Here is a 26,248-nt window from a genome sequence, read left to right as displayed (position 1 = left end):
CTGTTCGTCACTGAGCCTAGTCCCGGAAGCTCGACCGGAAGCTCTTCTAACTTTCCCGCATCGGGAATTTCCTCTCCAGTATCTGGTGCCTTTAACGCTACAGGCTCAACTTTATCCCGTTCGGGCGTGCTCTGAATACCAGCTTGCTGCGCCTCTGACCCTTTTTCATCGTTCAACAACGTCGGCCCCGCAACTACCGCCTTTGCAGCGAGCTCCCGAACCTTCGATCTGGTTAAGGCCTGAACGCTAGCCTCACCAAACAAAAGCCCCTTCTCGCGCAGGAGGTGATCGGACCTGTTCGAAAATAGGTACGGGTACTGGGGGGGCAGCATAGATGACACTGCGGCCTCCGTCTCAAGTGCTCCGAAAGGTCCTTCAATAAGCACTTTTGCTACCGGCAGACACACGCTATGAGCTTCCACTGCTTGCTTGATCCATGCGCACTCGCCCGTGAACATATCGGGTTCTACGTAAGAGGGGTGAACTACATCCATTGTAGCTGCGGAATCGCGAAGCACTCGGCACTCTTTCCCGTTCACGAGGAGGTCTCGCATGTAAGGCTCGAGAAGCTTCATGTTCTCGTCAGTGCTGCATATAGACAAAAACACGACTTGTGTTTTTGTTTCTGGACACTGCGCCGAAAAGTGACCCGGCTTCTGGCACGTATAACAAACGCGCGCTTGCCTCATCTCGAACCGCTTTCTGCGTTCGGCTTCGGTTGCCGCCGTCTCCTTACGTTCGGTCGGACTGCTTTCACTCGCATCCGCACTACGTGTGTCCCCCTTTGCTCTCATGGGCGTGAACTTTGGCCTCTCAAACTTGGAGCCAAATTCACCCTTTTGACCGTCCTTAGCTCCACGAGCCCGACGCGTCACAAACTCCTCGGCTAACTCAGCGGCTCTAGCCACCGTACTAACGTCTGGCCTATCCAAGACCCAGTACCGCACGTTCTCAGGTAACCGACTATAAAACTGTTCTAGCCCGAAACACTGCAGAACTTTCTCGTGGTCACCAAACGCTTTCTCTTCTTTGAGCCACTCCTGCATGTTTGACATAAGCCTGTACGCAAACTCTGTATATGACTCACTTCTGCCTTTCTCATTTTCCCGAAACTTCCGACGGAACGCCTCCGCTGACAGCCGGTACTTTTTTAGCAGACTCGATTTCACTTTGTCGAAATCCTCTGCCTCCTCTCTCTCCAAGCGAGCGACTACGTCGGCCGCCTCGCCGGGTAGCAAAGTGAGCAAGCGCTGTGGCCACGTTTCCCGAGAGAACCCCTGCTTCTCGCACGTTCGCTCAAAGTTAACCAGGAACAAACCAATGTCCTCTCCAAGCTTAAACGGCCGCATCAGGTCAGTCATTTTGAACAATACTCGTTCTCCTGCACCGTGTGCCTGACTTCCATTACGAGCGCGTTCCATCTGTAACTCGAGACGCTTCATTTCCAAAGCGTGTTGACGGTCGCGCTCTCTTTCTTTCTCTTGTTGCTCTTTACGTTCGCGCTCATCTTTCTCTTTCTGTTCTTTAAGTTCGCGCTCCTGTTTCTCTTTTTGTTCTTTAAGTTCGCGCTCCTGTTTCTCTTTTTGCTCCTCCCTCTCCTCAATGGTCTCAAGGCATTCCGACAGCTCGTCATCCTCAGCTTCTAACTCAAGAATAGCCCTTAGCAGTTCTGGTTTTCTGAGTTTGTCTGAGACATCCAGACCCAACTCTCTCGCAAGCTCCAGCAATTTCGGTTTGCGCAACGACTTCAAATCCATGGCTGCTCTGAATGCTGCTTTCTCTACTGCCTACTATTGTCTTGCCGCAAACTAACCCGGTAGCAACGACAACCACAATTACCAGCTCTGTTTCTAACACTAACAAAAGCCTGGCAAAACTCAGAAGAAGAAAGTCCCGCACTCACCAAACCTCGCAGCCAAGACTTCAGCGCAGTCGTTCCGCTGCAGGCAACCAGTCATCACACAGGGCTCGTTGCACTGCTCCCGGATGGTCGTTGTGCTGCTCAGCATACAGTCAACCGCATCTCTTCGCTGCTGGCCTCCGTTGTCGCGATCTCACCGCTGGCAACCAGATGTTGGAATCGTACCGCTGGCACGAGTTGTTGGGGTCTCGGTGCTGACGCCCGTTATTGCCAATGGGTCGCAAGCCCCAAGGGTAGCGTTGGCCTGGCGGCCTGGGGCACTGGAAGCATCCGAAGGTCCCGGCAAAGCAAGAGAAGACTGGTAACAGAACAACTTGTTTATTCTAACATAGCAAAAGAGCGGCCGGTCAGGTCGACCGAAGTGGAGAGACGGGAGAGCACGTAACTCAACAGTACAAATCGGAGCCTCTCTCCTGGCGTCCGGGGGCAGCTGCTCTTATACCCTCGGCGTCGCGGTCCAAAAGAGAAGGTCGCGGGATGAAGGTCACGGGATGAAGGTCACGGGACGGCGGAGCATGACCCCACGACGGCGCGAACTGTCGAGCCGAGAGACCTGCTGAACCGAGTGTAGTGACGCATCGCCAACCTTCACTTGGGGAGCTCCGCTCCCCTGATGCCGCGCTTTGACAAGCGTGGGCACACACACACACACACACACGAAGACACGTGGCACTGAAACACGCCTGGACACGCTTGGCGGGTAGGCGTTGCGGCGGCGTCGGACGGGCCAAAATGTCCGCCGCTTTGAACAAACCCCCGGCGTCCGTTGCATCCGCGCCGGCATTACCGCGCGTTGTAGGCGAAACGTAACACTGCCTTATTGGTGGACCATTTCATGCACTGTGTGGAAGCTGCACGTACAACTCCCACCGGTGGCAAGTTGCCATTTCTTCCAACAATACCTTGATTTGGGCGAGCAGGTTCATCTTGAGAGTTTTCATAAAAAAGCGCTAAAGACGATGACGACGTCGAAGACTTACGACAGGACTGACGCTACTTCCAACTGGCGTTTATTACAAACGGTCATCTATTTATGCTCTGCGCATCACATACATCATGCACTCATTATCATACACACAAAGATTGAAATGAATCATATCATACATACGATTGTATGGTCAATCAGTTCAAGTGTCTAGATATTTCCTTTAGTGTCTAGACGTTTCTGTCGAGATACCTAGACACTTGAACTGATTGGCCATACAATCGTATGTATGATATGATTCATTTCAATCTTCGTGTGTATGATAATGAGTGCATGATGCATGTGATGCGCAGAGCATAAATAGATGACCGTTTGTAATAAACACCAGTTGGAAGTAGCGTCAGTCGTGTCGTATCTGTTCCTTCGACTTCGTCTTCGTCTTTAGTGCTTTTTCCTGAAAACTGTCATTTCTTCCACTTTCTATTTCCCCTTTCGACCATATTTCTATGTTCAACTTTTATTTTGTTAAGTGCGCAGTTAGTTTCCTCTATGCTTTTCTTGGCTACACTGTCTGCTGGCTTCGTACATTTGTAACTAACAACAACAAAAAAAATCGAGCCTCTTGGTTACTATTCTTCTTACCCAATGCAGCGACAGCGTAGAAAATGTACCGATTATTGCCTATCTTTTCCTCCAACGATAAAAAAGCTGTTCTCAATGCTTCACCACTGGCAAAACTCTACTGTGTTCCTTCTCCCAACAGGCTTCAAGGCGTCGATAAATGTACAACTGACCACTGGTGAATCACCCAAAACAGTATTTCTGGCTGGACTAAATGAATGTGCATGCATTCTTTAAATTGCTCAAGTTGAAGTTAACGTAAGCTGAATGTGTGGCTACCACTTTTAAAATGGTTAACCTCCTCAGACCCAAAAGGAATTCTAGTGACACAGCACCTTTTAAAATTGATTCTTATTGTCAACCAGTCTGTTGTATTTCTGAAAAAGTACTTGCATGATCAGGTGGCAAAGGCTCATGCTCGTATCAGCACCTCCACTGAGTATCCAGTACTCCAGTTTGTTCACATAAACGTGTATTTTGTTTTCCTAAACACATAGATACAGGTTCCACCCCACATGGTGGTTCCTCGCCTTCCCTTTTCAACCTGGGTTACTGCAGCATCCGGATAGCATTTGAAATGCACAACACATTCATTTTCCGCCAACATCAGTGATTATGCAGCAGCATGTCCCACACAGAAGTATCAATTTTCTAAAAAAATAGCTTACCCCTCGTGGTTTAACTATGAAAAAGATGGAAGCCGTTCTCCACGGGGGGGTGAACACGGGGTCCAAAGAGGTTAAAATCCAACTTAAGTCGTTACAGTGCTGTAGTAATATTGCTAAAAAAGAACCAACGGAGATGCAATATGTGACTTTCACAGCGTAGGTAACAGCGACGTGCGGATGTAGGCGTGGAACGTACGTGTCTGGACTGAGCGGTGGAATTCCCTCTTGCGCCTGTTGGCAAACCAGTTGCTCACGTTGGTTATTGTCATGAAGCCGCACCGGCTTGAGCCTGCAATCAGACAGCCACGCAGAATGAAACACCCCTGATGCACTTCCACTTTCTGCAACGAGGTCCAGGAAAAAGAAACATAATTACTTTGTTACCACATCAATCATTATGGTACTGGGAGAAGCACACTCATTGAAGGTAGCTTAGCGGCCGTGGCATTTGCCCTGCTAAAGGGACACTAAAGGCAAATACGAAGTCAAGGCTAAAGTGGCAGAGTAGTGCTCGGGAATCTCTAAGGCGTCAATATTATCGAGAACAGAGCCCTAATAATTGAGAAATTTAGGTAAATGCAGGACAAGGTTAGAGACTCGCCTGGGACATTCAAGTACTTGCCCAATGACGAGAGCACTCTTAAGTTCAATTCTGTCACTAGTACTCAACCATTCGTTGCAAAAAACGTAGTTGTGTTGTATTATAAGATGAAACAAAATGCTACTTGTCTGGTTCTATTTTATTTTTAGAAGAAAGAACTCATTGAAATTACCCTTCACAACGACGCAGGTGGTCGAAAGGTTTCATTTCCGCTGGACTCTGCGCCAACCGCGCTTTCGCACTTCCCTAGTTTTGGTATCGCGTAGTGCTGTGCTGGTTTTGCTGGCTCACAAAACTCACACAAACTGCACGTAGCAGAGAATTCAACTTCTATGTGACGTCGCGGGATGCCCGAACAGCCTACGCCACTTTACCAAAAAGCAGCTGCAGTGGCGAATCCACCGCTATGTCTTGGCTCGGTACCGCCATCTGTCGGGCACCGTTTTACTCACCGATAGCAGCAAAGTGCAATGATGGCGTATGCAACATCACCACTCCCCAGATGGCTGGCAGGAGAGCTGAATTTCGAAAAAGGTGTTCGGACCCTTCAGATGCAATTTTCTCGTACACTAACTCTTTTCCTGGCGCGAAACAAGCGCTACGAGGTTTCTGGAATGGCATTTAAACAGTGCACATCGACTTAGCATTTGCCTTTAGTGTCCCTTTAATCTCGACGTCGCGTGTTCCATCCTGGCCATGGCCGCCGCGTTTTGACGGGGGCAGAATGCTCTTGCACCATGCTTTGAGCACACGTTAATGGACAACATGAAAAAATCAATCCAGTCGCCCACTATGGAGGTCCTCATAATCAGATAGTGGTTCTGGCACGTAAAACCCCAGAAATTAAGTTGAATTATCTTAACGGTCACAATGAAGTGAAATTCCTTCAAGGATACCTGACCCAATCTACTTTTGTCAAATTTTAAGACCATTTTTCAGCACTGATGCTGTCCAAGAAATGAACGGGGATCATCACTACAGTGTATGGTAACTTGCATGGCAGGCACTACACCGCTACGCAACTCTGCAGCTAATGTAAGCAAATGGGTCGATAATAACTGCTGCCGTTTTGCATCCCAAATCCCAAGTCTGTTTATGAAGGATGGCTCTACACAAGAATGACCACAGAAAAAATGTGTTTTCGTTGTTTTCTGCGGCTCTCTATATACTGAACTGCTGAACTGGGCAAACTGGAACTGCGAATCTGTTTATATCATCGTGAATCTGTTTGATCTGTTGCATATCTGTTTATATACCTTGACCAGTATAGCCAACAAACTGCCTTTTACAAGACAACGTAGACAACTGTTTGCCTATATTTTGGCAGCGGGAGGTTCCAGCTCTTCTAGTGATAGTCCGAAAACTCAAGCAAGACTACAGTGAAAGCCCAGTCTAGATCAGTTAAGAGCAATGGGACAATCGCATGGCCCACAGAACCAGTCTCACTGATGGCCGCCAAAACAAGATATATGTGAAATACTGGAAGCCGGCTTTTCCACATTGTTAAGTTGCCCTAAATAAGATGGCCGACATTCTGCTCACTGCATTATTAAGTCTAAGGCAGGCTTACAAACAGTGGATGCGTAGAAAAAAAAGTAAATCGGTGGCAAGGGCAACGGCACTTGCTTGCACACTCCCACCTTTACCCATCTAGAGCGACGTCCGCCGCCATGTTCGGTTAAAACGAGATATATGGGGAAGTGCATACACAGAATTCCATATATCCCTTGTTACCACTGTTACCACAAAATCGAGATGCCTGTTCCCAGGCGGTACCCACGTTGAGAAAGTTAGGAGTAGTGTTTTTTTTTTTGTGACGTGGCTTGATCCTGGTCCATAGGACGACAACGATGATGAAGCTAAAAGTGCAAGCCACTGCTTACGCGGGCCGCAGCGCTTAGTTCACTAGGCCTAACCAGTGATGCTTTACCAGTAGCCAGTGACCACAGCTGCTGTTTTGTGCCTAGTTGACATGACAAGAACTTTGTTCATAACCAGCACGTTTGCGACATCGCGTGCACAGGTCGTGCCCGAAACAATGTGCAGCATCCGAAATTTCAGTTATTCCCGCTATATACTGGTGCTAAGGGGTAGGTGGCAGCGCTGCAGACAAGTCGCATAATGGGCAGGTTAAAAATATTAGACCACTGAAAAACCTATTGGCGGCTGTATTTTACATTTTTTTCTGGCACAATATATATTTTGAGGCACATGCAAAAAAATAACAAAAATTGCTTCACTTATAACCAATGCAATGTCATATCCCATGTTATCAAATTCATTACCACAGGAAAAATACCCAATGATCACCAAATTTTAGATTTACCTCCTTATATCCGATAATTTGTTATATACATGTTCGATACAAGCTTCGACTGTATTCACAAAACAAAGGATCATCACCACTGAAATTGTGCATTTGCTTTCACATTGTAAGGTGACAAATCCAGCGTGGTTCGATATAACATGGGTAATCAGACTTTCACAGCACCAAAACACACTTGGTCCAGGTTATGCCAGCAAATGTAATACCTTTCTATGATCAGGAGAGGAGAAATAAAAAAATTTTAATCTGGAGTTTTATGTAACAAAACCACAATCTGATTGTGAGGCATGCCATAGTTATGAGGCATGCCGTCTACATGTGTGAATTTAGCCACTGCCAAAGCAATTAATTGTTTTTACTTTTTAAATGCAAATTAAATGTCTGTACAGCAGCACTGCAACTCTGGATTCATTTTGATGACTTGGGGTTCCTTAATGTGCACTCAATCCACGGCAAACAGGCATTTTTGCATTTCGCCCTCATCGTAAACCAGCTGCCGTGGCAGAAAGATAACTCCGCGACACGCTCTTAGTCATGCTAAAGCAGCGATGGCAATTACATGCCACACCATACAGCCAATTTTGGGCACCTATATGTACCTTTTGAATGACAAAGTGCATTGTAGAATGTGATGTTTAAAGCAGCTTTTTGAACTTTGGAGTCTCTAAAATTGTTCTGTTATGCTGCTATTCCCTCCAGGTGCCAATTAACTCTGTCCACTGCAAATTTGGTTTCACTAGATTTCTTGCATCCTCACAATCATGAAATGTGTACAGCTACAGACTGCATTGGGGAGTTTCAATATTTAAGCACATTTTGTCAAGCTTACAGGATTTTCGCTCCCTTCAAGAAGTACTGACAGAAATTTCCGACATGAGAACATAGACTATATAATGTCTAGTGTACTCGAAAAGCACCTACCTATCCAGCCACTTGAAGAATATGCACGGTGTTAAACACCATGAAAATATGGAAGAGGTAAACCCACTACATGATGGCACAGAAAACCAAAAGCAAACACCTTACTGTCTACCTTCCATCTCGTTTTAATGAAGTAGTGCACACATATTATTCAAATTTGCAGTACAGGTCCAATTAAAAGTGTTTCAAGATGAATGCAACAATTTTGAAATAGTATTTTCAGCTATGGTTTCGCTTCTGACAGGCTATCTTGTGCACATGGTGCCTTATAGGGACATGCAACTTTAGCGCAACTCTAGCGTCTGAAGGGGGCATAGCTTTGGATCTAGTTGCAGGTGATGCGGCCTTCGTGCCCAGAGGACCAAGGGCCCCCAAATTATTGTACGGTCGCATGACTCACCTTAAATGAACCTTTATTACATCGATAACAGAAAGCAGCTATTTTCAAACTTATAAGTTCGCTCATCACATCACACCCCTCCCAAACCAAGAAATTGAGTTTTATTTTAAATTTCATAAATTGACTACAGCATATATTCTCATGACTTCTTAGTATTACAGACATTAGATCTAATTTGAGACTGTAGCACTATTTTACTGGATGTGTAAGTGGGGAAATTAATTTTAAAGAATACGCTGAACCGAAAAAGTGAAAATGAGCTTGCGTAACCTTGCCGAGAGATTCCTACGTAATGCTGTCTTAAAATTAACTAACGAGCGGATACCATCAAAACCCATGAAGTCATGGCGATTTAGTGCCAGAACGTCAGGCGCCTTCGCCACCCACCTTTCGCTTTTGCGTCTTTTCAGTCTTACCAAGCATCTTTTCACAGTAAGAGAGGTTATCCTAGCATTGGTAGAAGGGTAAGTTACTAATGCAGTTCAAATAGTTTTTTTTCTTTTTGGCATCCCTTTAACCGATCGGAGCGGGTGTACAGCAAGCAATGATAGAAAGCAACGAGAGCGACGGACCACTCTCCATGGAGTAAGCGTTGCACTCCTCCACGACCCTCTCCTTGTCGTTCTGGCTAGGGTAAGGGTTCCGCTGGTAGTGCCTCTCCAAGATTTCCAGGTGGCCCTTGACAAAGGTGAAGCGCTCGCGCTGCTTGGTAAGCCGCTTCAGCGCGTCCTGGGGCAGCCTTGTCATGTCAGTGCTCGGGGTGGCTGCAACACACGAGAGAGCGTCGCACATTGCACAAAGTGCTGTTTCACGGCAATGGCTGTCGCAAGTTTCTTTTTAACCGGCTTGTTATAGTGTCTAGGTACTGGCATCTATCTTAACATGTTGCACAGATTTCCTTAACACTTTGACTGTCAATTTTATTTTCCCACTGCTCCTCAGACTCTGCCAGGTCTTATTATTTTTTTGCTTCAGTGGACTTTTCACACTATAAAAAAAACCTAGTTCTTCGTTGTCATTGTGTCCAATTTCAGAAATTATAAAACGTTCATACAGTGTGAATATACCTGCGACAATGGCTCACTATGGCTTCCCAGTCAATATTCAGCTCCTGCTGGGTTTTTCTCGCATGTTGGTTCAGTGGAGATGTTATGCTAAACAGCAGAGGTTTGTTCATCACTGCTTTCTCTGAATTCAGAATTCATCAACAGTTTATAAATTATTTCATCTGCCAAAGTGCGGACGGACTTGCCAACTGGTTTGCCGCAGCAGCCCTATTGAGTCGGAGCGACAGGGCACAGAGACATACCTTCCACCTGCTATCAGAAAATTACCTTATGAGTTACGTGTGTTTAGATGTCTTCTTTATAGATGGCACAACAGGCACACACGGCTATTTTTTGCAGGAGTTGAATCGGGGGAGGCGGGAACTGCACTGAAAACACAAAGCGAGTGTACTCGGGAGAAGCAGTACCCATGCAAGGATGGGTTCACAAGTTACCTTCAAGGTGGCAGTCAAGGGGATAACAGAACAGCAGTTTTGTGAGACTATCACATCACAATGCATACGGGCCTGCAATGGTACATATAATATACAGTAGAACACCGTTGACAAATGTTTAAAGGGACCGTGGGAAAAAAATGTACCAGCTGAGAAAACGTAGCCGTGAGCAAGGGCGCAAGCCACCACAGCACAATGTCAGAAGCAGTCCGAGTGGCTGCCAGTGCAGTTAGCTTTCTCGGTTCTCATACTGTGACAAGGAACGACACGTCCGAGTGGCTGCCAGTGCAGTTAGCTTTCCCAGTTCTCGTACTGTGAGAAGGAACGACTCGTCCACGCGAGTATAACTAAGGGACACATATGGTGTTCCGTGACAGTGGCCCCTACCGCAGTATTTTGTGTGTGCTTCAATGCATAACACTGTGCTAAAGCTTGTGAGGTTTCGGGCTCTCGCGGTGGTTGTGTAGGGGGCCATTGCATTGTGTTGTCAGGGGGGCTCCGTGTCCCTCTCCTCCTTGTCTGGACAGTGTGGCAGTGGGTCATAAAACACTGTCGCTCTGCTGTCATCCCGCCCACGGGAAGGTCAACAAGCTTTCCCTATTGGCCGACATTTTGGCGGGATTCGGGCCCTGCTTGCGTGCACTCCGGGTACGCGCGCGCAAAACAGGACCCGAGGAGACCACATCGGGGTGTCTGAAGGTGCGTACGTGTTCCTCTCTGCCGGTGGCAGCCCCCTTTGTCCGCCACCGGCCGATGGTTACTTCGGCTCGTCGGGGTCCCGGCCTCGGCGGGAGCGCGCACTCTTCCGTCGTCTCGATGTCCTGAGGCAGCGTCTTCCGATCGTGCCCCCTTCTGTTGTTTCTTTCTATTTCCATTTTCTCTGCTGTGGGGCCCGTGATGGCAGGCGCTGACCAAAGGATAGGCAGCCTCTTACTGCTGGGTTCTTTGTTTCTCTCTCTGTCGCGGTGCGCCATTAGCGGCCACCGGCGACCATTTGGCCATGTTTTGTGTCTTAATTAGCTTCAGAATCGGACGTGATGTACAAATGTGTGTTTGTATTGAGTCCCAGCTTAATAAATATTTTTTGTGGCTTCTAGAGAGCTTCGCCTAGGGTCTCCCTTGCTGCGTGCGCGGTCTCACCTTCCCCTAAGCTGGGGCCGGCGGGGCCGGCAGATGGAGCGGGCCGGAGCAGGCGCAAACGCGGTGCCCTGCACGCATGGCATCTCGGGGTGCTTGAACCCACAGTGGTCGTCCGGCGCGCACGATACCAGAGCATTCACGCCGTGAGCGTAGTGAGGCAACCACAAGCTGAGTAAAGAAAACTGGCAAATGTGAAATGCAAATAAGACCCTTGCAGGCCCCCAAGTAAATGTAGCCCAGCACTTGTTCCCGGGCAGTTTTAATCTAAGTGCACTTTATCTGGTTAAAATCTAAGCCCACTTTTTCAGATGCTTCACCAACTGCACTGTGCACGCTTTCTCCCAATGCTTGTGCAGCGCCTAGCTTGTGCAACTTTGGTCGTATATTGCAAACTTCTGTCGCTTGTTGCAACGAATTGGTAGCTTGTTGCAACATAAGGAAGCTGATTTCTCCCTGCACTGTTATATGTACGTGATGGCCACTTCCAAATGCAACATAATATGTGGGAACATAACTGGATGGCACTGTATCAAATGGGGACATAATACATAGGAGTCAATGGCATTTCGGTCGGGACCACAAAAACATAACGTAGCAGCCAAGAAAACGCAACAGAGAGGAATGTTGATGAGTGTGAATTTTTGCACATGCCATAGAGCCATACAGTTTTCCACGATAGTACCTAGAGGGAAATCTGGGCACCATCATCTATGGAAACATCCTAGCAGGTGCTGCACCACTGTGGGAATGGTGAGGCACCACCGAGCCTCCAGGTGGGCGTTTATTTGACTACGCATGCTAAAAATGCGTAGCTTCTGCCGAGCAGCACACTGCTCGGCGGAATTTTAAGCCGCCCCTACCCATATGACGGAAATCACCCATATGACGTCAGTGGGTCGAGCTATCCGACTGGCTGAGCAGAGCACGTGATCGATAATTTTTTCAACTTTATGGCAAACAAATGATGTTCGTAACAGTTGGAATGTTAGTTAATTTGTTTTCATAGAAAGAAAGTAACATAAAGAGAATACACAAAAACAATTTTTCAGTACGCTTAAGCACTTCCGGCACACAACAAGTATCATCTGCTTGTGTTACAACATGCTCCGTCTTTGACGAGAGCTCCGCCGTCAGTGTCAGTCTGTCTTTTCGCGAGCGCTATGATTCAACTTTGTTGTGTAGTGGACTGCAAACGTAGCGACTGGCAATATGTCAAGCCACGACATTGTGTCCCTCTGCAAGCAAGTAGATGAGCAGACTGGCTGCAGCGCATCGGACTGCCGCCATTTTACACCGGAAGATTACTAACGCAATAGCATTTCGCGAGTCCGGTATTAGGGCAAACGCAAGCTCAAGGGGACAGGGCCTGGCCGTGTCCCCTTGCGTGTCGTTTCAGGGGATGAACAGAAGCGCAAATGTGAATGGTCTGCATGGTGCAGCCACCTGGTGGCATAGAGCTCAACCACACACAGTAGCAGTAACAAAATGTATTCTTCTTTGCTGCTGGTGTAAATTTTTCGCAGGAGTGTAATCATAGACGATCCAGTTCCCAAACAAACACATGGAGTTGGTCACATATGCACGATAGCTGCTGTTCAGTAAGCTTCTCTCACCTTCGGTAGCTAACGAATTCACTGTCACTACTTAGAACGAAGTAATTTACAATCTGGGCAATCTCACCGTGTTTCGATTCCTTTGAATTGATGTGCAGTGCTGTACACTGCCCTAAGCTCCTTCAGCGAGCACTATGCACTCTACTCGTGAACTCAGTGACCTGCTATTCCTTTCTCTCACTACTATCATTGACATCGTGCACCAGATGTGATCATATTTTCCTTTGTGTCTCACTTACAAGTTTCTCAATTTTTGTTTAAATTATGGGGTTTTATGTGTCAAAACCCCGATCTGATTATGAGGCACGCCATAGTGGTGGACTCTGAAAATTTTGACCACCTGGTGTTTTTTAATGTGCACCTAAATCTAAGCACATGGGTGTTTTTGCCTAGCACTCTTGCCTAGCAAATGTGGCTGCCGTGGCCGAGATTCGAGCCCGTGACCTTATGTTTAGCAGCCCAACACTATAGCCACTAAGCAACCTCGGTGGATTGCTTCTTGGTTGACCTGCCATCCTACTGTTAACAACAAAAAAAAAAGTCATGTGTTTCAAACACTGTAAACAAGCCTTTTGTTGCCGAAGAGACCACACAAAACTTCTCATTTCTATTTCATTTTTTTTAGAAATTGGAAATAATCAATATATGGTTCATTAATTAGAGGCCATAATTCTCGAGTATTTGTATTCAATTTAAGAATTTCACAATTTCCACCGCCCTAAAGATATAAGAAAGCATTAAATATCAAACTCCCAAAAAGGATACACATAGAATAGCACAAACCATATGTGATTAGTATCTAATACCTCAAATTTCTCACACCAGTACATAGATGCAATTTTTGTTTAATTCTGTTCTTTGGTTTACCAATGTGTCATAAGAGTATATCAGTGTAAGCACAATATTACCAAGGCTCTTACAGCATCTTTTAAAGAATGGCACTAGGTGTGAGACCGAGTTCTAAATGTAGACTGGCCCCATTATAGGGGCTCGGAATCACTTTTTGGACATGGCAACAAAATGTTGCCGATCTAACGTAGAGGCTGCTGTTAACATCTGAGCCAAATATTACTGCCCTGCATGCGGTAGAGAATGTACAATCTCCTTTCAAACCCAGCTGGAAACCACTTGCCCTCACTTCTACGATGCCGTCATACAGCGTCACCGAAAGCAGCTAGGCCTATAGATGCTATTGGCTGATTTTGTGACCGCAAGAGCATTCTCAGTAATACATGATTGCTAATTTTGAGCTAGATAAGTTAAAAATATATATGTCTGCAATCTCAAAAAGACAAATAAATAATTTAAACTTTGTGCTGTGCATAGCTGCCTCTGCTGCGCATGGCCTCAGAGATGGCAGCGGCGTGCTGTGTGGCGCAGTCCACCGCAGCCACAACGGGGTGTCACGATGAGCCCTTTCGTTGCAACTTTTGACCAGGGATTTGCCCTTTTTGATTCACTGTGTAGTTTACAGCGGGCTAGCAGAGACAAAAAGAGAACGAACGTAGGGTATCGGTGCAACAACTCCACTTATAGTTGAAAAGATTTGAAAAATGTTTACGGCGCGAGACTTGTGAGATGGCATCCTTTAATATGAACGTCCATTATATTATTAGTTAGATAAGTGTTCCAGGCCTTCTTCTGCAGTGGCCAGGAGACAATCATGCTCAGGTACACCAGCTTTCTAGCGCTTACAAAAGAAATGAAAACTGCAGCAGGTGCTCACAGTGCTTCAGCAGCTTGCTGGCATCCTTTCGACGATTGCAGAACCAGTTGTTCACCATGCTGGCGGTCACATCTGTGGGAACTGGTTCGCCTGAAACGACAGCAATAAAATTAGAAGAAGAGGTGAGTGCATGCTCCAATGTCTTCGTACCAACCACCCCTGTCAGATTTCTTGAGGTTCTATGCAGGAAACAGTTCTGGAAAAAAATATATATATTGCGGAGGGCTACCTAAAGGAAAGCATAAAAGCGCCACTAACAACTATAGCTTTGCTACTGAGAGCAATAACGGATAAACTTTTTCTTTTCTAGCAGCTTTTTTGCCAAGGATGCACCATGTTGGAACCATCTTTTGATTCTTCCTGTAACATCCACTTGCACATGGTGCATTCGCTGACATGCGTAAGTGCAGCTGTTTTTTAAATTAGGATTCCTGCACATTTACGACACTATTCCAAGCATGTTCAATGCCAACTTACACCTTTCGCGTAGAATAGCAGATTGGAATGATACCACACAAGCAAGCCTGCCAATGCCATTTTTGCACGCCGTCTACATGTATGAATTTAGCCACTGCCAAAGCAATTAATTGTTCGTGTTTTTTACATGCAAATTAAATGTCTGTACAGCAGCACTGCATTATTTTGTTGTTCTTTGAACGCTTTCATTCGAACAAGTGGAGACACCTATCTTCAGTATCATAGAACCTCAACAAATATTTTATTAAAGAATAAAGTAAGACTGCACAATAAACCACCCTGCAACCAGCACAGAAGCTTCCAGGTAAACGCCTGCCAACAAGCTCACTTGTCAAGGCCATTTAGTCGTCCAACAAGTTCCGAACTGTGGCACTACATATCGCTGCGCAAGAATCTGTGCTCACTGATTGCACAGCCTTGACTCTGCTGCACGGTACTGCTGCAACAGAGTATGTGTAACATCAACAGCTACACTGTGAAAGAAAAAGACAGGAAATGGAAGAAAATGGATCAGAAGGTGATGCCATCTATCAATAGAGGCAGTTGTGGCATTGAAACTTGACAACAAATTTAGAGCTCGGGAATTGTCAAGGTCATCGGCAAGGCAGAGTCAGAGTGACTACAACAGTTCAGAAGCAACGCTGCCTTCCGCATTCAGAAGTTGACGTGGAGTTGATGACACTGCATGTGTCAGCTACGTAAGGCATTAGGTCTGCGAGATTGGCTGCTGCATCTCTACTTTCATTGTACACATACATTGGTATCACGAGTGCTCACCCTATTACAATGAGTCAATAACAAAACCAGCGGCCAAGACCAGTTTTACTCCTGGTGTGGGGTCACTGATGAGGCACGTTTTCGTGTACCAGCTGTTACAACTTGCCCTATGACAAAAACAAGTTTGGTGCATGACTCCTTTCTTGCATATTTGGGTGTGATGTGATACCCCGCTGACAAAGATTGCTGCACCATTGCGGGATCCTCTAAATTGCTTATGGTCTCCCGAAAGAAAGGAATGGTCTCATGACGACACTGGGCAAGTGACTGACCAACTCACCCACCCAGAATAAAGGAAACGTACGGCCTTATGGTGGCCACGGCAAGGAAAAGATTGCCTCGCCCACCGTAGGAAGACAAACCCTTGACCCCTACCAAACAATGGACCTGTCTTAGACATCTGGGAGAACAATGCGAGTTCTCAGCCTAGGGAACTAGGGACCATCTGGGAACCTCGAGGCTACATAAGAGGCCCCAAACATACACATTGTAGACTCCCTTCCCTCGTCATGTAAATAACCTATCAATATACGTTCTTGGTCAACATGACGCCAGCCTTCATCGTTGCCTCCTTTGTCCTGCAGTGAAGTGCACCTCACTTAGCCGAGAACGTATCAACCTCTAACTTGCCCTATTAGACGTCACTCACCCAAATAACACAGGCGGAGGATAGGTCATAGAAGAAACAGAAAACGTCCACAAGAGGAGCGCAAAGAATTATCAGGAGCGACCAGGAACCAACATGCTTCGTAAGCGTCCGCTAGCAACCCATGCTTGCCACCCATCATTGCCATACATATGCAACAACAAAATGCTGCCCATGGCGACTGCAAGCACCTCATTTGCAAGCATAAGCGACTGCATGGTCCGAGGGGCTTTTCACAACAGTCATCAATTTCCCATTGCGTTTTGTGAAATGGTAAAGGGGAGGTAATAAAACATTTAGCTTGTTCATAAACAAACACCAGTTCCATGAAATACCGGGTTTACCAGAGAAAGAGACAAGGGCAGCCATGCTGGTGGTGCCATCTCAAGGCACAGAGTTCAACCAGAGAGAATGCAAAGCAATTATAGCAGTGATCAACCACATTCAGCTTAGTTGCTTAAGTGCCTGCAAGCTAGATAACCATAAAAATGCAGCTCTTATTTATTCTTCTCTGACAAGAACAACTATGCTAAGCAAAAACGTTTCTAAAAGACGCTGTTTTTAGACAACACGTTACAAGACGTCACCACCGCCACTGTTACTGCCATCCACGTCTCCGGTAACCTAATACTCTGTGAAAATGTACTCCTCTCCAATGATGGACTGTTGATCAATAGGTCTAAGTTGCACAATTTTATTCCAAGGCAGCGTAGGCTCAACTGAAAGACAATCAAGGTGGTAGGATGACGCTCAACACATTTCCTCGTGAGTCTCTATAAATTACACAGTAATTAGACCACTGGCTACCAAAGCCAGTGAACCGCGGAGCCCCACAGCAGGGGCCATATTGCCAAAGCTGGCGAATCGCCGGGTTGGATGCTGGAGGCATAGTCATTAATACACGTCACTACTCGTTCACTACAACATAGGGTGGATTCTTTTTCTTCTTTTTACTACCTGGTATTTGGCGGAATTTGGCACAGTGCCTAGAGGCGGAAAAAATAATCGGCACGGAGGGTTCTGCGGCGTGAATAATATTTGGTAGCCTATGGGTTATCTAGTATTACCTAATTTATGGAACGACAAGTTTCATTGATTTTATATATGCAAGAAGAATTCAGTAACAGGCTTAAAACATGTTCGTTACTTACATTTTGCCTGCAGCTGTTAAGAGAAGAGAAACTATTCTTTCGCCATTACTGAGGGAACGTAACCGCTCAAAACAATCCATTAAATATGTGGCAGTGCCCTCAACAAAGCAGTCACGTGTAGCCATACTCGGCACAGTGAAGTCCAACGGAAGGACACTCAGCACATGTAGAGGATTCAATTTACGCAAAGCTCAATGTCCGTGGTTCTTTCCTTGCCAAGCACTGGACACAAATGGGCAAAAACAATTTGCATACACAAATGCGTACACGACGACTGAAGCAGATATGCATACAGACAAGCCAAAGCTCTCTAGTGACTGAGAATATCCCGGTAGCCTCTATGTGGATATATATGTGCATATCACCCATTTCTTTTTGTCCTTGGCAACGTAAATGCGTAGACAGCATTATGTCACGACGTCAAATGCGAGTACCTTATCTGCATAATTTTATCGTGCACCTTTTTTGAATAAAAGGTGCGTTCAAATTAGCGTGCGTGTTACAATGGTAACTAAGTCTACTAAAGATTGAAAATGAAGGTATCTGTTACTGAAAAAAAAAAAAAAAAAGAAGAAGCTCAATGGAAGGTAGCTAGCCACACTGACATCGAACGGGTCGCCTGAAGAGGGTGACACTCAGAGGCATCTCAAGGTGCGTGGAATGCCCTCCCGCAGACGGCGGTTGCATGGGCCTTCAAAAAGTGTAACATTTCTAATGCATTACATGGAACTGAAGATGACTTTCTGTGGTCGGTAGATAGTGAAAAGGATGTGTCGTCAGAATCTGAGAGCGACTAGCCACTAAGATCCAGCTGTGTGCGTGTCTGTGTGCCTTTGTTATGTCCCATAAAATCATTTAAACATGGTACGCGTCGACTCGGGTTTCATCACTTGATGTGTGCTGTAATGGGCACCAAGTTGCTTCTTCTTATATTTGGGCGGTAGTGTCGCGGTAGAATTGTGCAAGAACAGTAGCTTGCCACAAAATGACAGAAAACTTCAAAGGACGACCGAGACCGACAGCGTACCAGAATTGAGAGCACTGAGGTTGCATTCAGTGGCGATGGCATCCCTCTCGTCCGCCTCGGGATAGGGGTTGACCTCAAATGCCCTCCGCAGCACCTGTAGCTGGGAGTCGGTGAAGCGGAAGTGGTGCCGCCGTGGGAATGCCAGGCCTTGAACGCCTGCGGGGATTCAATGGAGGGGCCAAGAGTGACTTCCTGGGGCAACTTTTACACTAGAAACAACGCAGTCGGCCATCGCGAATTCTACCCGAGTTGAGTTCAAGTTTTCGCTTAACCCTCTCCATACCGACAGGACATCGGGAAAAAAACTAACCGATACCCTGAATGTTCTCCACGTATAACGCCAAGTTATCACTTAACCCTTCCTGTGCCGACAGGACATTGGGAAAAAAGCTAATTGAAATGCTGAATGTTCTTTTTTTTTTCCGAGGGGTTGCTGAGGTTAACAGCAACGAGGACCTATTTCTTCAAAGCTCATCCTACAAGTATTCTCACACTATACATCAGCAAGCCTACAGCCATGGACAACCAATGGGGGTCTCATCACTGCAAAGCCAGGTAAAGTGTCAACGATAACTTGTCTTCTTCATCTCGTCAAAAATGGACTGACGAGGTGGACTAGAAGTTGGTTCACTACTTCTCAAGGATGCCAACAACCACTTGCAATGTTTACATACAGAAAAAAAAAACTCACTAATTCAACCATGGAATCATGTGTCAGCTAATTCAGCACACAAAAAATATTGGTGGAAAGTCGGGTAGAAGTGCAGTGCCTTTGCCAAAGGAGTGCACAGTCAAATTTTCTTTCGAAATGCATAGTTATACAGCAGCAGCAATGAACAACATGCCAGTGTGTGCACAGGGCATTTTGACTGATCAACAGCGTGAAAACTGATGCGGACTCTGAAAAGAAGCGAACGTGAGGAACTCTGCGTGTCCCGAGCATTCTTGTTCCTCGCTCGTCCTTGTCATGCCCATTTGCATCCTTTATTGCACTGTTGATCAGTCGCCATGCAATTCTACCAACATGCCCAACTGACGGGGCGATTTTTCAGCCGGCCAACGCTGCAGCAACCTACACATGCAAAGTGTGTGGGCCACAATGCCCTCTCGCACGCTCCCTTGCATAGAACTTAGTGCTGAAATATCAGTCTCCCCATGCCTTCACCTCCCTTGGCAGCCATTCTAGAAATCAGCCTCTAAACTTAGTTTACTACCTATCAGGAGCATGGTAAGACCACACAGAAACACAGCTCAATTTGAAGGGATTGTTTGTTCAGCATTCATAGCACAGGTCACTACAGCGAGTTAGTTTGAATTAATAAAACCACAGTTTGACGAAAACCTAAAAAGTCACTTTTACATTGGTGTTCAGGTAATGCAAGTATGCCCTGCATAGTCCCACCAAGGTAGAATCGACCGTACCAACATAGGAAACTCACCCAACTATATGAATGGATATACCATGGTCATGGCTGCCAAACTTAACATTCACAAAAATGCCAAAAGAGAAAGGTAAAAGAATACATCTTTTTTTTATGACTGAAGATGTAGAGCGTTTACTAAAACAATTCAGGTGTTCATTCTGTACAGACACTGAGAATGGGAACTATGCTCTAAGTCGCACCTAGAATTATCCACACCACAAGCACAATGGAAATGTTCGCAAAATAATCCATGCAACAGCAGCCAACGCTTTAGCGGCTGTTGTACAACGATTTTATGGAATATCTGACAGTGCTGCGGTTGGCCCGAATAATCGGAAGGTCCGAAAAGTCAGGCTTTGAAAATATTCCGTCACCTGTATTTGTGTGCTTTCGAAATCAATATTGCCCTATAGCAGATGCAAATCAAAAACCTTGGAATTACTGGTGTCATTACGACAATCTTAAATAAGCTCTGAAGAATGGACATTTCACGATAGAATTGTAAATGTTGGCAGGTGTGTATGGTATATATGGCTGCCAATTCATTTAGAACACGGCAACTGTCTTCCACAGCTGCGTTGCAGTCGGCAAATAGCACATCCTCTGCTGTTTCTGCAAACAAAGCGCAACTCCTGTGACCTCAAAAGTAAATGTGACTGTGAAGCAACAGTGCGTGAAGGACAAAAGCTACTATAATAACTGAAGCAATACGCTCCTGCATCCATTGTACTCCACGTTCCGCTACTTCGATATGCCGAACAAACTAGCACATCAACTTGTACCAAGTAAATGTGACTGAAACCACAATTTTGGGACACGGTACAACATAGGCTCACGACGCAGCTTTCCAGGAAACACCAGTGCAGCTGGGTGTAATCAACTGTGCATGGCTTACGAAACGAGTTGCTAAACATTTGCAGGAGTTGACGCAATACACCTTAACTTCAGCCGATCCTTTATAGGGACACAGTAGGTGCGGCTGTAGAGGTCATTGACCGCCATAGCATCAATTCATTTCGTAATTACAACATGTTTAAATGGCGCACACGACAAGTTAGGCCAGATATGTACACTGCCTAACGACTCCTTGTGACTACCTACTCCTTTTCATACTTCCTACGTTGTACCACGTAACAATGACATAGCCGCAACCTGTAATAAATGACATGCTACCTGTATGCAAACGTCATGAAGAGAAAGCACCCAGTGTAATACGGGGACATAAAAGAAATGTAAAAAGAAAAAAAAGAGTGCGGATGAAAATGTGCGTTTCACACAATGCAGTCTCTGTTGACGTTGACACTCGGGACTACAGGTGCAATTACAATTGCTACCTCTCTAAAGGCTAAAAACCACAGAACCACTGAGCGAAATACACACATACATGTAGGGGGCTGATGTGTGCTTTTTTTAAAATGTCAGATTAGATCTTTCACGGCATTGCCGAGACCCACAATCGTAAGCAGTCACATTGAAAAATACCTAGGTATGAAAAAAAAAAAAAAAAAATCGCGCGACCTCTGAGGATTCGCTCGAGTACTTAGATGTAACAAAAACATCGCCTTCTTTGAAAAAAAAAAAAATTGATGTACTCCCAGAAAATGCTAAGCATGTCAAGCTTATCCCAAAGAAAAAGCTGCTGTGCATGAAACTAGATATTCTCTCAATAGAATGACCAGAAACCGGCGTAACGTGAGAGCTCTGCCATCTCTCTATCAAGTCATCAGGCTGATAGACCCGCGAGAAGTAAGTTTAGCCGGTAAAACTGATTCCTGCATTGCTGCAAAAGGCAAGTGGCGAGCACGGCAACTGCCGGAAGAGCTAGAAGCAACAATCACAAACTGCTTGCGCAAGGATTTCAGGCTGCCGGGACCTCCGTTACAGCGGGGGCAAAAATACTTATAAACAACGATAGATTCAAGACTTACTCGGCTAAATGATTCCACGATATCACGGCAAACCGAGAGCAACGTGCTCGAGGAACTGCGACCTAGGGGCAGGGAGGTCAACCCGCCTCGCTGAAGCCGCAAAAGGTGTTGCATTCGCGCGCCGCATTGAGCAACCGATAGACCGCGGTCAAAAGAAAAAAAGAGCCTGTTAAAAGCGTGCCGTCGGACGCAGTTCGAAGACGCTTCCGCGAAGCATTCGAAAGTGTCCAAACTCGCACCGCTAAGGCTTCCCATCAGCTGATCTACTTCCGATGCGCTCCAACGCGCCCGCTCGCCGCTGTGTGTTTTTGTGTTTGTTTGCTTTTTCTACGCAAAACCTTCTGCTCGAAGCTCAGCGTTCGAGCTCCCGAAATATGCGTCTCGCTTCTCCTGCGAAGGGTCACGAAATCCGAGTTTGCGCAGCGCGCAGAGGCGCCAATCAGCTGATAATGTTTAGTACGCACCGCCGAGCTGCGGCCATGCTGTATACAGTGGGGGGCCACTGAAGCGGCGTGCGAAACTCACCTCGGGGCACAACAGCGTTCGAATGTCCCTGCGAGGCGTCCGGCGGTGCAGTCGCCGACCTCTGACACCCGTCTGCAACTGCAGCGACGGCGCAGTCCTGCTGTTGAAAGCCATTCTGCTGCTGCTGCTGCTGGTTCGCCGGCGACTCGGTCGACGAGCTCTCCGAACTCGACGTGCACTCGTCCTCTTCGTTCCTCGGCGCCGCTTGCTCGGACGGCGGCTGCGTCGGCACGCTCGCTACGGTCGTCGGAGGCGTCGCGACTCCGTTCGGTGCCGTAAATCCACCGCCGTTAGCACCGACGTAGTGCTGGGGAGGCGAGCGGCGCTGGTCGGCGCCCCTGCGGATGGTGCGCTCCAGCCGCTCCAACTTGAAGTATATGAGGCCGATCTCCTTCATCGTGATACCGGTGTCTTTTAGCCGGCGAACCAGGTCGATCTGTTCGACCGTAAACTTGAGCACCATCGTCGTCCCGGAGGCTTGGTAAGGTCTCCGGAGATTGGTTTTGTAAGGTTGTTGCAGGCGTTGAGAGAGGCATTCGGTTATCCGCTAATAGTTAGCTTACTAACCGTGCTGGTTAGGTGAGGTTTCGCTCGGCTTAACTAGGTCCTCCGGGGTGGGGACGCGAAGTCGTCGGCTCGCTCGCCGCATTCGGCGTCTCTCGTGCGCAGGGGCATGCCTCGGTAACGTGCCAACGAAGGCATGTTGCGCAAGGTGCACGCTAACGATAACTAAACCAACCAACTAACCCTAACTTAAACGTTACATGTTTCTCATGTGCGCCGGGGGAGGGCGCCACTTGCTTGATTGCGCACTCTAGTGGCTGTAACCAGAACTGTTGGAGACCATGAAGCATTTCTTTTCATTATAAAAACCAATGTTGGTATTATCATTGCTTGTAAGAAATAAAAGTCTACACATAAAGGTTGTTTAATAGGTGAATATATCTATTGTTACCCAGCTAAACCATAGCGCACAAGAAAAATAAAAAAAGAAGCTACACTTAAAAACATGCCGTACATAAAAGCATAAAGTTGTTATAACTAACTGTATGCTTGTAGCGGCTCGGAAAGAGAACCGTTATAACATGGGTTACGAGTGGTTACAAGATCGCGTCTCTTGTTTTATAGCCTTCGAGATCGGATTTTATTACACGCTACCGCGAAGTGCTCTAGGCGCACTACACCGAGAAAACAGTCGCTGGATGGTGCAACTTAGAAACATATGTCAACCAGTAATTTTTTTTTTTTTTTTTGTAGTGGTGCTTATGGTGTCTAAATTGTACCCTCCATCAACGGCTTTCTCAGAGTACCAAAGGTGGTCTCGAAGGTCATGCTTTTGCACACTGCAGCCGTCGGAAGCGGTTGCAGCAGGAAATCGTGGCAACCAATTTTAACCAACGTGCGTTAATTCTCTGGATATGCTTAAATGCAGGTAAAAGAGCTGTAATCTAAACTCTATGGTCGAAACCGTGGTCGAATCTTCAATAAAGTGGCCCATACGCGCTCACACGTTTCGCGGAAAATTTGAATCTGCCGATATCCGCAGCAAAACACAACACCGATCGTTCTTAACTGCTAGCGTACGTTAAAGCTCAAAATAATCTTTAAATCAACCGATGATATCGATGTGTAACTCCGATTATGCCCTTTCTAATGGGCGTAAACATTATTATTGCTTTTTTGTTGCTATGCTTCAGGATGGCAAATGCGCCATATGAAAACATGAAAATCTTTTCCGGCTGTGATCGAGTAAAAAAAAAACAACAACAACAAATGCGAGAGAAATACGTTAACATTACATCGCACCTATTTGGGGTCCCCGACCCATGATTTGAACTATGTTCATCACATAAAATCATGACAGAATGTTGCTCAGTGTCCACTCGACACACGTACTCCTGCCTCTTCGAGGGGCGAAGCATTTTGGTTTCTTGTATATATTTTCTTGTATTATGGAAGTAATGGCCGTCTGATCGATTAATTGAGATCAAGGGTTAGATTTACACTATTTTTTGCCACAGGCAAATAAAAAGAATGGGCCAAGTAAAAAAAAAAAAACACCCCATTGTAGTTTTTATTCGTAGGCTATCTACGCCTATACGTACTCTACCTACTCATAGGCTACCTACTCTGACTGCAGTCAGAGTCTGGCCTTCATCAAGAGAAACATCGAAATTAAATGTTTCTTTCATGCTTTTCTATATGCGCCAGCATTTCTTTCAATTTACTAAAACACCAAATCTGAAGTACTTCTTCCTTCACACACACACACACGCACACATTTTACAGCCTAAATAACACTCCTGCTTCCTGCAGTCAGTATAAAGGATGGAAGGAGAAAATAATGTTTTCTTCTGCCATCCTAGAATGTGTCATAGCTTTTAATTCTTCAATTCTTTCCTTTCTGTTTCATACTACTTTCTGCAGCAAGTTTACGTCATAGCGACTCAATGAAAGACTTCTGCCTTCAATAAAATGGGACTTTTCATCCCCATCACTGCAGCCACAGTACAGCAGACGTCGGGCTTTCATTGAAGCAAATCTTCTTAAAAGAAACACGAAATAGATCGCAACACCACGGCGGCTTGGGCTGGTCGGTACATACTCGACAGGGGAACAGCTCGAAAAGCCGAAGGAAAAGAGGAACACAAACACATGTGTGTTTCTTTTCTTGTCCTTCGTCTTCTTGTACTGTTCCCCTGTCGAAGAAGTAGATAACATGCACTGCTAGACACCAAATTGGACTTCCCTTTTTTTGCGTACTGGGTCCACTTCTGTAAGAATGCAGCCACTGTGTCCAGGATCGAACCCACCTCGTGATCTGCTGCTCGACACCATATAACCACTAGCTGTTACGACACGGCGAGCGATGATGTATATATATATATATATATATATCCATGCAACTGTCTGTATGTTTCGCAATTGGATCCAATTGGAGATCGTTGGCATTAGGGCTTAATATGCCAATAAATTGGCCCCAATTGGGAATTTCAGTGGATGAAAATAGTTAATAATAATAGCATAAATATATAGTGCATCGTCAAATAAAATATTTTTATATATTTGTTGTGATCAATGGAGAGAAGCATTTACCTTTTTGTGAAGTTAAAAATCTCGCTTCAAACATTGCTAATTTCTCTTGAACCACTGGCACCACTTGGTCAACCAAATTTTGCTTACATGTATAGAGCACCTGACAGAGATCTCTCGTGGTGAAGCTGTGAATGGTTACGCTTTTCGAATGGAGTTTCTAGTATATCCGTGTCGTACCATGCAGTGTTAAGACCCATACGCATCTGCCTCGTGTGCAGGCAGTACGTGCAGGGTTCGAACACCGATGCTGTCGGAAACCCATAAGTTTTTTTATGGGTACATATCGGTTTTATATATGTGTCCCCCGGCCTGGCGCTCGGCTACTTAATTGTGGGGGGTTCGCATTTCAAGAGGGGGCCCATAGAGATCTCTAGGCGTGGTCTCCGGGTGCCCCGTGTCCAACCACAGACAGCAATCATACGCTGTGGCTCTAGGAGGCAGACGAGTGCTGCTGCCGGGCACCTAGCAGTAAAATAGGTACAGGCCGTGCTCGTGACCAGGTGATCAGCCATTTTGGGACCTCAACACTTGGAAAGGGGCGTTTCTCCTCAACCCAAGGGCGCCCACACATAATAGATTGGGATACCACATGGGAATTTGCCGCCATGGGAACAGCCCAGACCCTCTTTTTTCAGACTTTTGTTCCCGGCTCCTGAATTTTAGCTTAATTGTTGCACACACATCTCTATGCAGCAGTAGCAGACGGCAGTGACATCGCTTCCACTCGGAACCGGAAGCTGGGGCAATGCAAGTTCGTTTGACCAACGCCTCCTATATAGGAGGCGTTGGTTTGACACTGGAAACTGAGGGGACGAACAATGGAGGTGCTCGGAT

General features: G+C 46.1%; 1 protein-coding gene across 2 annotated transcripts in view; it reads right to left on the bottom strand.

The window, feature by feature from the left end:
- Positions 1-24,904, bottom strand: part of LOC126527588 (uncharacterized) — a 45,757-nt gene extending 20,853 nt beyond the window's left edge. The window contains exons 1-5 of one of the 2 annotated variants that reach the window (XM_050175375.3): positions 22,319-24,904; positions 18,442-18,597; positions 14,364-14,453; positions 8,956-9,147; positions 4,332-4,424 (exon numbers count right to left, since the gene is read on the bottom strand). In XM_050175375.3, coding sequence (XP_050031332.2) covers positions 4,332-4,424; positions 8,956-9,147; positions 14,364-14,453; positions 18,442-18,597; positions 22,319-22,781 — 994 coding nt within the window. In that variant the 5' untranslated portion in view covers positions 22,782-24,904. The remainder of the gene's footprint in view (positions 1-4,331; positions 4,425-8,955; positions 9,148-14,363; positions 14,454-18,441; positions 18,598-22,318) is intronic. The other variant, XM_055068808.2, reaches the window with a different exon arrangement.
- Between the last annotated feature and the right edge of the window lie 1,344 nt (positions 24,905-26,248).

This window comes from Dermacentor andersoni, chromosome 9 (assembly GCF_023375885.2).
Source record: "Dermacentor andersoni chromosome 9, qqDerAnde1_hic_scaffold, whole genome shotgun sequence".
Lineage (NCBI taxonomy): Eukaryota > Metazoa > Arthropoda > Arachnida > Ixodida > Ixodidae > Dermacentor > Dermacentor andersoni.
Note: the sequence above shows the minus strand (reverse complement) of the source record. Positions and strands in the feature narration are given on the sequence as shown.